The 17908-nt window shown below is 40.9% G+C and overlaps 1 protein-coding gene across 3 annotated transcripts; it reads left to right on the top strand.

Annotated features, from left to right (window-relative positions):
• Positions 1-3664: 3664 nt before the first annotated feature.
• On the top strand, positions 3665-16400 carry LOC145494958 (perforin-like protein 1). 3 transcript variants are annotated; one of them, XM_081474532.1, is made up of 8 exons: positions 3665-3754; positions 6594-6705; positions 8101-8247; positions 9450-9550; positions 10467-10564; positions 13645-13962; positions 14360-15097; positions 15832-16400. In XM_081474532.1, exons 2-8 carry the CDS (start codon positions 6697-6699, stop codon positions 16359-16361), a joined length of 1941 nt encoding a protein of 646 aa, XP_081330658.1. In that variant the 5' UTR covers positions 3665-3754; positions 6594-6696; the 3' UTR covers positions 16362-16400. The 3 variants fall into 3 exon arrangements, with proteins under 3 accessions (XP_081330658.1, XP_081330657.1, XP_081330659.1); XM_081474531.1 differs by lacking the exon at positions 6594-6705; XM_081474533.1 differs by lacking the exons at positions 3665-3754; positions 6594-6705; positions 9450-9550 and having other exon boundaries at positions 8176-8247.
• The last annotated feature ends 1508 nt before the right edge of the window (positions 16401-17908 follow it).

Genomic DNA, 17908 nt, shown 5'->3' with positions numbered 1-17908 from the left:
CGTTTGGGTCTAGAATAGGTGATAATTTTTCACAAAACTGATTAGTTGGTTGAAGATGTTATCTAGACTAAGGAAACCAGGAATTGCCACTCAAAAATATAAAAAAAATCAAATCGGCAAGTTTAAATTTACGCAAATTAGCCTCAACAGTGTCGATAGATGGGGGATCTGGGGAGGTTACTCTATTATAGGGTAGCAAAATTCAGCTGAACTAGCTCTGGTATAGGTTAAGGGTTTCAGGGTCTCAGCGGCACATCCCCACCCAGAAATTCCCAAAGTACCCACCCCGGGTAAATTTCCTACATATTCTCGGCTCCCCTTAAACGCGTGAAACAAAGCAGCTTTTGTTGAGTTATTCCAGTTAAACTATGTGGAAGAAGTCCCTCTTTCATTGCATTCTCTTATGTTTACCAGTACCAATCAGAATGTAAATGATGAAACAATTTTGCCTCAAAAGACGCTTCATTTGTGTAGGCACAATGGCAGTCGTATTTTAAAACCAAACTACTATATTTTAAAACCAAACAAACAGTCTCTCCTTTGCTGTTATTACACGTGCACGGAGCGAGTGAGTGCAACGTTATTCCCGCCACGAAAGGGAGAGACAACTCGCAATCGAGCAGTGCGGAGAAACTCGATGGTCCACAGTCTAAGGTTAAACTCCACAAGATATTATCCCAGCTACGTAATATTTGAGAAATAGTCTGTTGCTTTGATTTTATCTTTAGCCTTTCATAGTCTGCTTGGCAGCCGTTACGACCCAAATAACAGCTGCTAAAGAGACTAGGCTTGTCATGCATTCCTCTAAAAGAAAGTCTAGGAAGAAAGCTTATAAGAGGTCACTTGGAATTACAGTTTAGGGCGACTCCAGGGAGTAACTTCCACGGCAAAACCAGAAAAACCATAAAATGCATGGGACAGAAAAATCCGAAAAACCGCCATTATTGTTGACAAAAACCGAAAACCAAAGACTAAATTGAGAAAACCCGCAAACCGCACACCTGACCCCAAAACCGAAAAACCGCAGTTTTAATGTGCGAAAACCGAAAAACCGAACCAATAATCGACCAAATCCGCAAAACCGAAAACCCCAGCGTCCCCTTCTACATCGAATGATATAAAGCTGAAATAGGCGGCCTTTGCAAGAATCAGAGAGCATAGCGAAATGCCTTTTCGTGCCTTGGTGCCTGGCCATGACTACGCTGAATGTAAAGGTTAGGTAGACAGATTCCTCATGTAAACCTGCCTAAACATGCTCCGGGGATTGCGTACTATACCCACAGTGAAGCCAAAACTATTAACACGCCGCCACACCTTTACCTCCTAGTGTTCAGCCGTAAATTAACGCACGAATCAGAGAACATAGCGAAGTGCCTTTTCGTGCCTTGGCGAATATGCTTCCTTTACTTCCTATTTGTTTCAATCGGTTTTTACGCACATTCAAAAGATTTCACAATTTTTAACCCTTTGAAAGTTTTTCCCGTCACGCGTCTTCCTATTACTCTGTTACTCGTTACTCGTCATGTTACTCTGTTTAGTAACACCTCCTTTATGCCACAAAAGCGCAAACTTTAGAGCACGGAAACAGTCAATGTTATTCAATGTTAGGACGTCTAAAACATTGAAGAACGGTGTGTGTAGACATGGCGTCAGAGACCGTGAAAGGGTCTTTATTCCTGTAAGCAGACCTCCCGGACATTATACCGCTCGGATGCCATGCGCTTCAGCACGGTGCTTTCACGAATCACAGTGACCGCAAACAATATGGTATTCGATTATTACATATACAGTCGTACTACAGTGCACCTACTGTGCGGCCAAAGGATTAATATTGATTAATATCGTTCAGCCAAAGGATTAATATTATGAAAAAGGCAAAAAAACAAAACAAAAAAAAAACCACGATACCGTTAACCACAACATAAAGAACCACAACATAGTGAACCACAACAGTGACACAACGGTTACACGATGAAACGTTTCACACTGGAGTAAAGTAACCATCAACCGCTTTACTAAGAAAACTATATATTCTGCCACTCACTATTATTATTATTATTATTCGAGAAGGAGTCACCGATAACGGATTTCCTGAGCGTTGACCTGAAGGATTATTTTCATTGCCACGCAGTTTGTAATTCCGCAATAATACCATATAGGTATGGAAACTTTTTTAGACTTAAGGTCGGCACACACGAGAGACTAGTCCCAGCAACTAGTCCCCGGAAGAGTTTACACGAAGGGACTGGTCGCAGGGACTTGTCCCACGAACAGTTCACACGAAGCGTTTTGAGGAGCAAGTCGCAGGGACTTGTCCCAAAAATTCAAACCGGTTTGAATTCGTGGGACTAGTCGCAGGGACCAAATTTAGTCCTCTGCGACCAGATTTTTTGGCAAAAATGGCCAGTTCACACGATGGGACTTGTCCCCGGCCGCGACTTGTTGCGGGGGCTAGTCGTAGGGATTAGTCCCCCCGTGTGTGCCGACCTTTATTAGTTATTCACGTTTTTTTTTTTTTTAACTTCGACTTTCAAGTTAGCTGTAAACATGTCGTCAATAGGACCATCATTCAGCTCTAAGAGTACAGTCGTTTTCTAGCTATTATCCGCAATACATACTCGTATTTTATTTTTTCACTTATACATCAGACATTTTGTGTAATTATTTTAATGATGGAAGGTTGGGGACTCAAAAAGTCAGATTCTCAGATGAAAACAAATGTTCTGTATTCTGAACAGTGCGAGTGAATTAACGAGTTGAGGGTCTACAGTCTAAAGCTAAAGTAATTACGCGGTAACAACTTATGGCGCGCCTTTCCAGTCAATATTCAAACAACTTTAATATTTTTATTCATTTCCGCTATATCGCTCATGCTGGGCACGGATATCTATGCAAACAGCGCTTGGTTACTGTTCTAGTTTCCTAAGCTCTGAACTGAGTATTAACACCTCAAAATTAACATTGCTATGACTAAGCTTCTTTGCTATAGCGTCATTTTGGTGTCAATATCAGAGACTTTCGATTGCAGTGATTGTCATAGTGTATTTCACTGCTTGGCCTGCAGTTTTAATTGTGTGTTCTACGAAAGCGAAAACACTTAACGAACAAAAGATAAAAGTATACTGCATTTTGATCTAATAAACCGCCTTGCTATACTGACGAAATAAATAAGTATAGAAATATTAATATAGAAGTAAAATAAAAAATAAAAATCGTATAGAAGTGTACTTACTATTGTCACTGAAGCAATATTTTAAGTCGTTTGTACTATTCCGAGCTTCAAAGACAGAGACGACGTATTTCGCAACAGACAGTTTTTAACCACGAAAACTGAACTAAAAATTGTAGATGTTGGGCTTTATTTCTAGCAGAAAAACTCACAGGGATAGAACATGACTACTGTTTTCTCGTTTAGGAAAAAATAACATCAGCTTGAGAGCTTATGCCTAAGAATACTAGGAAAAACCGGAAAATAGAAATACCGAAATAAACGAACCACATGATGTAATAATAATCACGAGATCCGTAACCAAGTTAGATAATCATGCGTCATAGTTCTCCAGGCTCACGGACCAATGAAATTATCTCTAATGCCATTGAATAATTTCGATTGATGTGCTGAAGTCAGCTTCTTAAATATTGATTATTATTATTATTATTATATAATTAAAAGCCCAAGTTGAAGTCTCCCTGTGAAGTCAGCATTAAACCAGCAAGAATTGTAAATTTTTAAGACACGCAAACCATGAGTAAGGTAAGATTAGTAACAACGTAAAGACATGAAAGAATTCTGCTTTAGAAAAGCGCATGTGGCGTCGGTTATGCTTGGAATGGTGAAAAGAAAGACATGAAAGCTGGCTGCGAGCAGCATTGACTCAAAAACTTTCAAAGCGCACGGTCTGGCAAATTAATCATCAAAGTGCTAATTTCATACAATAAGCTATTCGATCAAAGTATCTTGTAAAGATTCTTATATTGGAAAACTGCCAGATTGATTTCCTTCGTTATACGAATGAGTAGTGAGTATTTGATACATCGCTCCTTTAATTTTAATTCAAAACGGTGGCGAATGGTCCTTAAACATTCTGGGTCTCGGAAAACTGTAGACGAATTTTATATTTCACTGGTCACGCAGGCTCGTGTTTTTTAGCGTTTATATGCGACTCCTAGTCTTGATTCTTATACGAAGCTATCTCGAAGCGGTCGATTTTTGTAAGACTGGTGACTGTCTTGATTCTTTTGTTTGTTTTTATATAAATGACAGATGCTCGTTGTTTGGTTTGGAATTTCCATAATGAACTTGCAAATTTCCGAGAAAAAGGTCAATCCCAGAAACAAGCACTCACATCCGGATATTCCCGATGAATTGCACCTGTAATGTTCCGTAACCTGCAACAAAAGGTGCTTGGACAGTGCTAAGGCAAAAAACAGGCCTATGAATCTGGCCATGACTACGCTGAATTTAAAGGCTAGGTAGACAGATTCCTGATGTAAATTAAACCTGCCTAAACATGCTCCGAGGATTGCGTATTATACCCACAATGGAGCCAAAACTAACACGCCGCCACAACTTTACTTCCCAGTGTTCAGCCGTAAAGTGACGCGGAAATTTTAATGGCGAAGAGCCGAACAACAAGCGCAGTACTAAAAGTGACAGGGTCAGAAGTACTAAACCTAACTCAAAACCTAACTCAGTACGTCTTCGATTTTTTTCCTATAAACACGAAGATGTAGGGATTCCTCAAAGCTGCCAAGAAAAACATGATTAAACAAAGGAGGGATTTCCGTCTCCGCTCATCACTTCCAAAGTGTGTAGTTCATTTTCTGAGAAAAACGTTTAAAAAACCATTACCCCAAATGACCACAGGCACAGAACTCCAACTGTGAGATTCGGCGCATATTGTCACATTGTCACGCTATGCTATCAGTTCATTCCGTTTCAATCACGAGATCGGGTTTTTGCGAGATAGTTCCTGTGCATGTCGCTCTTTCAAAATTCCCCAGAAAGACATCCGGTTTCCAAGACATGATTCCAGTCAAGTGGGATATTGGGCTGTTTTGGTCATTAGCTGCATGTGGATATTTTTAGTCATCATCAACAGACGCAAAAGCCAGCTGAAAAGCCAGCGCACCAGTGGACTCGGAGTTAAGGAATAGGACACTAACTATGTTAAATTTCCTACATGCTCTCAGCTCCCCTTAGACGCGTGAAACAAAGCAGCTTTTGTTGAGTTATTCCAGTTGAACTATGCCGAAGAAATCCCTCTTTCATTGCATTATATTACGTTTACCATTTACCAATCAGAATGTAAATGGTGAAACAATTTTGCCTCAAAAGACGTTTCATTGTGTGGGCACAATGGCAGTTGTATTTTATAACCAAACTGTTTTATTTTACAACCAAACAAACAGTCTCTCCATTGCTGTTATCACACGTTAACGGAGCGAGTGAGTACAATGTTAGTCCCGCCACGGTACGAAAAGGAGAGACAACTCGCAATCGAGCAATGCGGAGAAACTCGATGGTCCACAGTCTAAGGTTAAACTCCACAAGATATTATCCCAGCTGCGTAATATTTGAGAAATAGTCGTTTGCTTTGATGTTATCTTTAGCTTTTCATAGTCTGCTTAGCAGCCGTTACGACCCAAATAACAGCTGCTAAAGAGACTAGGCTTGTCATGCATTCCTCTAAAAGAAAGTCTAGGAAGAAAGCTTATAAGAGGTCACTTGGAATTACAGTTTAGGGCGACTCCAGGGTGTAACTTCCACGGCAAAACCAGAAAAACCATTAAATGCATTGGACAGAAAAATCCGAAAAACCGCCATTATTGTTGACAAAAACCGAAAACCAAAGACTAAATTGGAGAAAACCCGCAAACTGCACAAAAACGCAAAACCGAAAAATCGCAGTTTTAATGTGCGAAAACCGAAAAACCGAACCAAAAATCGACCAAATCCGCAAAACCGAAAATCCCAGCGCCCTCCTCTACATGGAATGATATAAAGCTGAAATAGGCGGTCTTCGCACGAATCAGAAAACATACTATAGAGCAAGATGCGTTTCGTGCCTTGCCGAGCATGCTTCCTTTACTTTCTATTTGTTTCAATCGATTTTTACGCATATTTAGAAGATTTCAGAATTTTTAACCCTTTGAAAGTTTTTCCCGTCACGCGTCTTCCTGTTACTCTGTTACTCGTTACTCGTCACGTTACTCTATTTAGTAACACCTCTTTTATGCCACAAAAGCGCAAACTCTCTTGGAAATTTTTGTCATCTCTGTTTTACAGATGTCTAAGAAAGATCTAGATACGAAAACTCTCGCGACAGGAGATATAAATTGGATCAAAACCCTTTTCCCGTTTAGGAAAAAATAACATCAGCTTGGCTTATGGCTAAGAATACTAGGAAAAACCGGATAATATAGAAATACGGAAATAAACCAACCACATGATGTAATAATAATCACGAGATCCGTAACCAAGTTAGATATTCATGCGTCATAGTTCTCGAGGCTCAAGGACCAATGAAATTACCTCTAATGCCATTGAATAATTTCGATTGATGTGCTGAAGTCAGCTTCTTGGTTTTCAGACATCAAGTAGCGCTGCTTAAAAGCCCAAGTTGAATTCTCCCTTTGCAGTCAGCAATTCAGCATTAGACCAGCAAGAATTGTTATTATTAAGACACGCAAACCATGAGTAAGGTAAGATTGGTAACCACGTAAAGACTTGAAAGAATTCTGCTTTAGAAAAGAGCATGTGGCATCGGTTACGCTTGGAATGGTAAAAAGAAAGACATGAAAACTGGTTGCGAGCAGCATTGACTCAAAGACTTTCAAAGCGGACGGTCTGGCAAATTAATCATCAAAGTGCTAATTTCATACAATAAGCTATTCGATCAAAGTATCTTGTAAAGATTCTTATATTGGAAAACTGCCAGATTGATTTCCTTCGTTATACGAATGAGTAGCGAGTATTTGATACATCGCTCCTTTAACTTTAAGTCAAAACGGTGGCGAATGGTCCTTAAACATTCTGGGTCTCGGAAACTGCAATTGTAGACGAATTTTATATTTCACTGGTCACGCAGGCTCGTGTTTTTTAGCGTTTATATGCGACTCCTAGTCTTGATTCTTATACGAAGCTATCTCGAAGCGGTCGATTTTTGTACGACTGGTGACTGTCTTGATTCTTTTGTTTGTTTTTATATAAATGACAGATGCTCGTTGTTTGGTTTGAAATTTCCATAATGTAACTAGCAAATTTCCAAGAAAAAGGTCAATCCCAAGAGATGAACCATTTGACTTTTGAGTGGGAGGGGGGGGGGGGGGTGTGATTCGGTATAGGTATAATTTTTTTTTTTCAGCTCTTTCATGCACTAGGAATTTTTATTTTATCTCGGGACATGTGCAAGCATGGTATTCTTTCTCCATGTAACATGCCTTTTTCAGCTCACTGAATTTCCGTAGGCGGGTCGCGTGCACGATTGCAGGATATTTTTTTCAAAACCAACCCCCCCTCCCTCCTTCAAAACATAAATGTTCCACCCCTAAATGTGATCGAGTCTGGTCGTCTCGCGCTCTCACTTAAAACACCATGAAGTCTCAGTCTCGAAATTAAAGTCAACTTTTCTCGGGCTGGGAAAAAAAACGATAGTCATGCCATCTCGCAAACAGTCTCGCATTTACCATTCCTCGCCACTGATCAATCGTACAATTTACCCTTTTTCATCTGTGAGGCAGGAAGGTTGTTATGATTGGTTAGCGAGTTGTCATCGTTTTACACGTCAGCTTTTTGATTATAAGCTGGGAGGCTGACGTCTTTTAGGGTTCCAAGACGTTTGCAAGATCTTTCCACTGACGAGTCAAGAGTGGGCTATAAAGGGATCCTTTAAGCTGCCAAGGCCCATGTGATAAGCTTCTGTAATATGTCCCTTTATTATGTGTTCTCTTGCTGTCCTATATTCCCTCAACGTGTTCTTTCTCGACTTCCATTTGTTCACCCTCTTTTGTTTTTCATTATCGATTTTAAGGTTTTACCCTCAGTTAAAGCCAGAACAAAGCATAAACCTTGTCTGAAACATATCTTTCCCACTGCAGGGTCCAGCTGCTAGATACCTGCAAAACATTGAGTTGCAACAGGAGGTGGATAAAACTGCACGAACTGTAGAGCAACAGGAAAGACAAATAGAGGCTCTGGAGAGTCAAGTCGGTGAAATTAATCCTGCACGTTTGACAAAGTCCAAGGTAGGATTGATACTAATAAACTGAAAGTTCCTGGATACCTTTCATCTAGACTTCTAGCTGTTTCATTGTGGATGTCGAGAGTACTAGCCAAAAGAGCGGCGAGACTGAAGGAGCCTGACGTCGATGAACTGTGGAAGGTCGAGGGAGAGTTTCCCCCAGTCCCTTCTTGTTTTTCTCTTCTCGTTCCAGTGTTGCTGAGCTGCATGTACATGTTTGAGGCTCTCGACTATCATGCAGAAAGGGACCGCGAGAAGCTTACTTATAATAGTCCCTCTTAAGCCTGGCTCACAATAGCGACATAACGACATAGCGACATCGACATAACGACATAAGGAAAAGATCAGTTTTAATCTTTATGTCGTTATGTTCATGCTGTTATGTTGCTAATATGTCATTATGTCTACATGTTCACGCTACAAACATAACGTCCAATTTACGTCGAGATAACGTCCTTTTTATGTCGTTCGTGACGATGTCGTTATGTGGTTATGTCGCTAGTGTGAACCAGGCTTTATCAAACAGATCATTACCGGTTAGAGTTAAAACTCAGTGGTAAATATGACCTTTAGCAAAAGCTGCCTAAGATTTCCTCGCACTTCCGCATCGAGCTGGCGGAGTTCTTATATGAGTTGCCGTCGTGGCATGCTATGGGATTTTAAGGTGGCTGACATCGATTTCTAGTACTTGTTAAGCGTCTATGTACTTTGGCGGATGGGTAGTACCTTTCTCTGTAAGGTGATAGCACAATAGTGGTATCAAACACATACCTAACCATCGGTAAACATCCTATGGCAATTTTCTTGACATCATAGGTTGGTTATTATGGCAATAGTAAAATCTGTCAGAAACACACTAAGTTTAGCTTTTGGTAATAATAACTCAACATCGAGCTCGGTGGCCCATTATTTTCATTGTTGAACGGTGATTAGTTGTGGAGATCCGACATTTTACCTAATTCAAAATTAAATTAAATTCGTCGAAAAAGATTCAGAGCCACTTTAAATTTTCGCGAAAATTTAAGGCAGCTCTAAATCTGCCCCACAGTTCTAAACTTTGTGATAAGATGAATCTAGACATACTGACCACAAAAGAGGGAAACTGCAAAATAAATATAAAGGCTTGTATTTGAATCAGTTACGTTAGAACTCTTTTCACAGAATAGGGAAGGAAATAGGTGACGTCATTTTCATGTTGTTTTCCAGCTATGTATAAAGAGGCACTGGAAGTCGGCAGTTATCATACTGCTATGTGTGGTCGTGTCAGTATTGGCGACTCTAGTTTCTGTCTCCACTGTGCGCTCAAGGTACGGAGTTTATTACAGTCACTTAACTTAACAAAAACATTTGGTGGACTCGCCTACTTAACGTATCTGATAGGTAAAAGGTAAAGTCTGCATACGAGCAAAGTGGCTAATCAGGCCGGAGCTTATCCCGGTTTCAGTAGCATGAAGCGACTAGGAGTACTTCCACTCCCCACTGGATGAGATGCTAGCCCATCGCAAGGTTACCCCCCAGCATTAAATTCGCCGGTACCCGTTTACACACCCGGGTGGAGAGAGGCACTGTGTATCTGACTACAGCTTTTAATCTAAAAAAGGTGTCTTGATTCACCTGTTATTCAATGGACAGTTGCACGACACGTTTGTGTACGTATGCATTCATTGCACTGTTTCTTTGCTTCCGGTTACTTGTAGTTATTTCCACTGTTTACTTGTACCTTTGGTACCCTGTTTTCTTTCTTTCTTTTTTAATATTAACTCCCCCCCTTCCCTCACCCCTCTCTCTCTCTTCGATTAGTTCTGGAACTTGTTACGGGGACAAGAAATTCTTGTAACTGTATTTAAGGAAATAAAATAGAATTAAAGTTATGTTAAGTTAAGCACAGCACTGTCTCACTACTCCTCCTCACCACAGATCAATGCCATACTCTGGAATAAGCAGTATATAGTCTGTCTTTATAAAGGCAGATTTGATTCAGCTGCAGTAAATGCATTTTGTGGGAATAGACGGCAGACTGACTGACCACAAACTTCAAGTCATCCCTATTTCAGCGGTCTCTTGGACCAGAAAACTCACGCTAACAAATGGGTCGGGGGAAAAAACGTCGAAAGTTATTGCCGTCCTTTGAAGCTTGCATGGTTGCGAAAGCTTGCAGTAGTCTGGCTTTAGGAGTAAGGAAAATTGAATACGTACTTATGTCCTGCATTTTAATGGTCATAGGTATGCTAGTTCTTCGGCACAATCACCTCAGAAGTCTTCTCTGAACCTTGAAATGCCGCTAGGACAAGGACAAGACGGCAAACCTTTCCTTAACTTTGGTAAGAAGAGGGAGGGGCGGGGGTGAAAAACCGGAAAGATGAGGAGGGGAGAGGAGGGGTTGAGAAGACATATATACATGCATACTTAAATTTTAACGCAGGTTAAGAGAAAGACCGGCAACCAGGAGCTGATGTGGACCTACGGTAAACCTAATCCTAAGCCTAAATCCTAATAAATTGTAAATAAAATATACAAGATGATAATAACTTATCGTAAAAGATGGAATTGCACGCAATACAAAGCTAAAACTAACGCCGTTAAAATGTAGAGAAACGGCGTTGATGAATTGCAGTCAGGTGTTATTTTTGTTTTCAAACGGCTAGGACATCTGAAAGACAGGGAAAGGGAAACTGTAGAGGGAGGAAGAAGCGTTGAAAAATCATCTAATTTGATTTTGACACCCACAATATCACTCTCTTTTAGCGATTTTCTGTACGCAAATGTAGATACAGATGATAAATATTGTATGTATTAAATGCAGGTTGATTCGCGCAGTGACTAAGCAGCGTTATCTAGGAGCAGTAAAGAAAATTCAGAGTAAAAATAATTCATGCCATGAGCACAATGAAAAGGTCGAGGAAGCAGCAAATAAATCACTTGCAATTTTTTTTAAAAGATCGTGGTATTTTTTATTTTGCCATATATGTATCGATGTGACTCATATATTCGTCACTTGCAAAACGAATTTATGTAATTATAGCGGGACTTGCATAATTAACTATAATTCGCCACGCAAAAAATTTAAGAAAGAAGACGAAAATGATGACCGTGATAGCTGCGTAACTGTTAATTATTACTGATAATTATTGCACAGTCCCTATAGTCCCACCTTGGTATCTTACCGGCCTTGCCTTTGGTGTGGTAGCTTGCCTGCCCTTAAGATCCCTGGAGCTATATCACGGTAGAGCTTTTGTCCCTCCAGTAGGCTCAACCAAGCTGGATAGGTCTAGGTGACGATTCAGACGAAAGACACTCTGGCACTCCAGGTTGGGGGTTGGCCGTAAGGCTGACAACCCTACCCCGAAAAAAGACTAAAAGAAGCCTACACCAGAAACCAAAGATGCACCAGAAGAAACGACGCTATCCAGGTAATTGGATCAATGACTGGTGTTGGCTAAAGAAGAAGATGGGAGTTGGCTCCTGGAATGTACGCACCAGGCATCAGGCCGGCAGGGTGGCGCAACTCGTAACCGAGATGCAGAGATACAGAATGGACAGGATCAGGATAAGGAAGCGAGATGGACAGGATCAGGAATGTTGAAGGAATGGAAGCCACCCGGAAAAAGACTCGTCATGGCTAGATTTAAATTTAAATACACTACTGTCACGTGCTACGTACCCACAGGAGATGCTAAGGGAGCGAGAGAGTGAAAGAGCGCTACAGAAAAATATACCGAACCTGGACAAGGAAGTGAAGACGATGGTCAAATGGGACAAGAAGGAATAAATCGAGAACCTAGCTGAAAAGGCAGAAGAGGCTGAAGCAGGGCAAGACCTGAGGACACTGTATATCGTCAGGAAGACGCTCAGGGTTTTATACAGCAGTGGAAACATGTCTGTCAAGGATGGAAAGGGCAAAGTTTTATCTCGAGCAGAAGACCTGCTGAAGAGATGCCAAGAGCAATTCCGCAGTATCTTCAATCCACCAAAACCTGAAAATACGGTTTCGATACCCGAAGCCACTGAAGACACCGACATAAACACCAAACCGCCGTCAGTCCATGAAACTAAGATGGCCATCATAGAGATGAGAAAGACAAAGCGCCTGGAGCATACGGCATGAGCATTGAATTTATAGAAGATTTTCCACGAAATCTGGATTTCCCGCGATAGACTGGCTTGATCGTGAAGCTTGCGAAACAGGGGGACTTATTTGATTGTAACAAATGGAGGGGCAACACTCTCGATTCTCACATAAAACAAGCAACGTATTCAGTTAGATCATACAACAACGCATAACCTCCGCCCTGGAGAACACCATTCTTAAAGAGCGAGTTGACCTCCGCATAGGGAGATCTTTTAGTGACCATATCTTTACCCTTTGTCAGATCTCGGAACAGGCGAGGGAATGAAACAGCACAACGCTATAGACTTTGAAAAAGCGTTCCACTAATCCACAGAGAAACGTCATAGTGCATCTTAAGAAACTACCGAATACCATCTAAGATAATGAATATCGTTAGGATGCTGTACTTCCACGTATTGCTATGCTCAGCTCATCTGCGAAAACAAGTTTACAGAGCTTTTCTCCATCCAAACCACTGTGAGGCAGGGTCACATATACTCCCTGTTTCTATTCTCTCTTGGTGCCTACTGGGTCATCAAAAACGCAGCGAAAGTTCAACGAGGCATCCGATTACTCTCTCAAACATGTTCAGCGACCTCGATTTTGCAGATTACATCTGCCTCCTAGTTCACTGCCGTACACACATGCAGGCCAAGACCACAGACCTAAAATTCATAACTGCTAAGCTCGGACTCAAGGTCAAACGACGAAACCCAAGCAAGCGAATACACGAGAATTAACCACCGCCCAGACGCACCGATCATCCTGCATGGAAAGGTAGTCCAAGAAGTTAAAGATATCTCGTACCTTAGCTCCAAGATGACCAGTGATGGAGATGCAGGGTCCGAGATCAATGTGAGGATCTTCAAGACAGGGGAAGCTGGCGGGCCTTTATGGTTTGGGATCGAAGAAGGCAAAAAACAGGAGGCAGTGGCGGTCTCTGGTAATGGTCTTATGCGCACAAGGGCACAAAGAGCATTGAGCTGAGCTGAGCCCTATTATTGGTGAGCCGACATCCCAACATACGACTTTCAATAGAGATGGAAGCCGATCATTTTTTTTTTTTTTGTCTTTTTAAACTCGGTAACACTGACCCTCATTCTATCGTCACTAGTACCGTTCGGAAGAAAACATTTACGCGTTTACTTACCAATTAATTTAGCTTTGCACCTCTGTCTTATATCAAATCTGCAGCGTCCTTTTCATCTTCCTAAAGTTAAAGTGAACTTTAATTTTTAATTTTCAATTTTTTTCTGCTATCATACACTTACACCACTATCATTTTACCATCAGGAGTGCGCTTAGACTCTCGGCTTCAAGAATGCCAAGAAGCTCACTGGAAACGATCATTTCCAGATCTTGATTATGCGTTCTTTGGGTACGACGTCTTAAAAGGATATCCACTGGCATCAGGACATGATCCTGGCTTCACTCACCCAATCTTTCTGTCAAAGTATTCATCCAGCAAGCAGACATCTGACTGTCGCTACAGTGTTCCCGAGGGGCTGATTGTCGTACCTGATGTGTCGTGTGTAACCTCGTTTTCCTCCAAAGTGATTCGAAACAAAGTGGAGATGTCCTCGTCTCTTTCCGCATCAGCTAACGTTGAAGGTACGTCTCCAAGTAAATGCAGCCTGCCGGGACAAGCCAAGTCTAGCCCGCGAACGCAGACGTATTTCCCCCTGTCGCTTGGCTCCGCCGAAGCGACAGCGACAAGCGACAAAGCGACAGCCGGAAATACGTCTAACTGTCTAACTGCGCCCACATTAATCTTGGAACCTTTTTTGGACAAAAACCGAGTAATTTTGAATCTTGACAACCGTCATAGAGAAGCGTAAACAAAATCATGTTACTTCTAGAACAAGAGATGGTCTTCTATTGATCCAGAATGAAGAAGTCAATGAAGTTGTCGATCTTTTTAAATGCGACATTAACGTTCTACTTTTAACTTACACACAATCAATCAAAACCTTAAAAACTGATACTAATATGAAATGATTTTCCACAGGAGGGGGATGGGGCTTCAAGTTTTCCGCCAGCGCAAGCTACAAAGAATCCGTTGCCCAGATGTCGTCAGGGGAGTTCCTGTACATAATTTCACAGGCGCAGTGTCGTTATTACTTTAGCAAACTTGATGCCACTGATCCGCCGCCATTTCATCCAGGGTTTGTGACCTGGGCGAAGAAACTGGCTTCCTCTGATGCTGGTCAAGACGACCTCGTTCAGTTCATAGAATACTTTGGAACTCATTACGTGTCAGAAGTGACTTTTGGAGCACGATTCATGAAACAGCATAGAGTCAGCCAAACGAAATATAAAGAGCTGAGAGAGAAGTCAGTAAGTGTAGAGGCACAAGCCAGCTATTCTGGTATGTTCAGTGTTGGAGGAGGCTTTTCATTGGATTCAGAGCAGAGATCCGCCGCTTCCAACTTTCAAAAGTCCGTGGAAACCAGCACTATAACTGTGGGAGCAGCTCCTCCTAGTAATGGTGATGCTATGACTTGGGCTTCATCCGTTCAGGAAAACCCAGTTCCAACAAAGTACTCTCTATCACCCGTCTATGACCTTTTCACTGAAGGGTACGCCGAGTATCTTCCTGGGATTGATCTGAACGCCATGCGAGAGAAACTGATTAACACTTCAAGGAATTATTGTCGGATTTTGAGAGGAAAGGGAGAGATAGATTCATGTGATGATAGCATTAATCTGGGGACAACTCTTCAAGGCGTCGACGTATCATCATTTGGTAAATATTATCACTAGGTTTTGTAGTGTTATTATTTGATCCATTTTCCCCCTCCTATCATTGGCCAAGATCGCACCACTTGACCCGCAGATAACTGTCTACAAATAATGGTCTGCTCATGCGCAATACCGTCTAAATGATGTAAATCTGAAAGCAAACTTGGTAATCGAATTATAAAACAATTATTGAACTCGGTTATCGCAAAATGTCGTGAGTTTTCAGTGTTTCGCGGATCGATTATTTGCCTGAGCCTTCGGCTTCGGCAAATTATAATTGATTTGCTTACCATTCCTGACTAATCACGATATTTTGCTCAGTCTCGTCCAATAAATGTTTAATCTCTGCAGTAAATAACAACGAATGATGAAAACATTGAGTCTAAAGTCGACCCCAGATTGTAAAGTGGAGATGGTAAAACTCATTTTGAGGGAGGAGTAGGAGAGGAGAATCTGCTTACCTGTATCTTGCAACTTTTCTCAGGACGAGCCCAAATATTCAAAAACAACTAATACACGAGGCTTAAGCGAGACGCCCTACATGTACCGTACACGAAAGCATCTCACTCTTCCAATTCTCTTCCATTTGTTTCACTTAAATGGTTAGTAAAACGAGTTGATTATACGTTAGTTCTGACGATTTTTAGGCATTGAGAAGCCTAAGAGTTTCCAAGACATATAGTATTGTGTCATCTTTTTTTGTGTTAACCAAGATTCTCTTCGTTTTATTTTTTTCAGGCTACAGGTATTTGACAAACGTAGACGAAGCAGGATGTCGAGCAAGTTGTCTTCTGGAGGACACCTGTCTTGCAGTGCAGTACTCCACGGACACCAGAGGCTGTAAACTCCTGGACACAAAACCGAGATCGGTCGAGGACAAATCGACGTCCAAAATAGTCGTTTTCTTGCCACGATTACAACGAGAAAAGGACACTCTTGTTTTTGATGACCTGAAGGTCAAGACAGATCAGCAACCACGTCGCTCCAAGATAGCTGGTAACATTACGGTGTGCAATGTGTCTTGTTCCCAAGACGCCTTCTGTGCAGCCTTTGTCTTCTGTCACCGTGATGCAGGAAGCTGGTGTCACAGTAAGACCTCCAAAAACTGCTTGCTGTATTCCAAACAGCAGGTCGCAGCTGTTGAAAAAGACGAGTATTCCGTGATGTATTTTGTGTGGAAAGATTACGCTCTCGTTACAGACAACGGACAAGTCCAAGTGAACAGACGGAAACGTAGAGTAGTACCAGACAAAAGGAAAGATGTGTGACCAGCTTTAACATCAATGACGACCCCTGCCCTTGCTTGGCAGGGGCAGATTCAGGATTTTTCGAGGACGGGGGGTGGGAGCGGGGGTATTTGGTGGTACCTTGAGATTGTCAGATTCAAATAACTGAAAACTGTTGCACCAGAGATAGCAATGCGACAAATATTTCAGCTAAAAAAATTACTTGTAATTATAATGAGGTATCTGTCCAGAGTTTATGCCTTATTTCTTCCATAATCTCTTTTTTTTAAAGTTTTTTCTTCCCCAAACGGAGGGTGGCTAGCCACTCAATTCATCTCACCACCCCACTAAATCTATCCCTGCTTGAGTCATTAAGTCGTTATTATAGGATTGTCTTTGCTTGTCTTCTTTTGTATTATAAACAGGGTCTAAACATTGTTTAGTTAATTTTTCACTTGTTGGCAAAATAATGCTCATCGCAATTATTTCTCGCGTGGTTTTTCTTGAGAGATCGAGAGGAAACAAAATTATTTGACGAATGATCAAATGTTTAGCAATCGGAAACCACATTTTCGTGCGTTTCAGCCTTTGAATCCTCAATTATCACGCTTTTCTCAGTTATTATGAGAATGTAGTGTGTAGACTCAAACTTGTAAGGTTGTCTAGGACTTTTCTAATGTAAGAAAAGAAAAAGAAATGGTGATTGATTCTGTAGAAAATTTAATTGTCCAAATGAAAATTTAGCAGTGCTACAAGGAAATTTTAAACATTTCTTAAAAAGAATCTGTGTAGACTCGTAAAATTTTAGGGGTTTTATTAGGATTTTTCTAATGTTATGAAAGAAAATGAAAATTTAATGTTTAAATTTGGTGATTGATTCTGTAGGAAATTAAATTCTCCAAATGAAAATCTAGCAATGCTACAAGGAGATTTAAACTTTTCTTAAAATGAATCTGTGTAGGACAAATTGTCAAATTGTTTAACTGTCGAACGTTTTGTTTTCCTTTCCTTATGTGTGAATAGACAGCAACCAACCTGAAAGCTCTGCCACTTAATTTGGCTGCTGTGCGCGTATTTTAAACTAATACATTGCTTAGTTTTAACCTACAGTTTGTTTTCTGTTGTGTGAATGCAGGAAACAATATGTGAATATAATGTGAATACAGATTTGATGTTATTTGATTTGAGCAAGAAATTCTGAGTAAACTTATATTTGCTACATGTACGTCCCTGTAGTGCTGTTTTAAGTATCATTTTTTTCAATTCCTTGTAAGTTATCCATTATGGACATATTAACCGACGTCACGCATTTCCCTCTTTTTTCATTCAAATAAAATATAAGCCTCACCGCTCGATTTATTATGCCGAATTCGATGAATATGCGAGGTTTCATAAGAATGGGTTGCAAACTCATAAAAGTATAGGAAGTCAAACTTGGCCAATTTTTTTCTTTTCTCGTAAAAATTGGCAAGTTTGGAGTCCCATATTTTCATTGCTTTGCGACGGATTGCTATGAAACTTCGCCCATTTACTAAATTCGACATGATACACTGACCTATGCAGGTTTTTTTCCTTTGTTCAGCATCAAA

This window comes from Orbicella franksi, chromosome 8, assembly GCF_964199315.1.
Source record: "Orbicella franksi chromosome 8, jaOrbFran1.1, whole genome shotgun sequence".
Taxonomy (NCBI): Eukaryota; Metazoa; Cnidaria; class Anthozoa; order Scleractinia; family Merulinidae; genus Orbicella; species Orbicella franksi.
Note: the sequence above shows the minus strand (reverse complement) of the source record. Positions and strands in the feature narration are given on the sequence as shown.

Bases quoted from the DNA above. Each gene is read 5' to 3' on its own strand.
- LOC145494958 (XM_081474531.1), top strand. The intron at 10,565-13,644 runs GTAAGAAGAGGG...TTTTACCATCAG, and splicing joins CAAACCTTTCCTTAACTTTG to GAGTGCGCTTAGACTCTCGG. The intron at 13,963-14,359 runs GTACGTCTCCAA...GATTTTCCACAG, and splicing joins CGCATCAGCTAACGTTGAAG to GAGGGGGATGGGGCTTCAAG.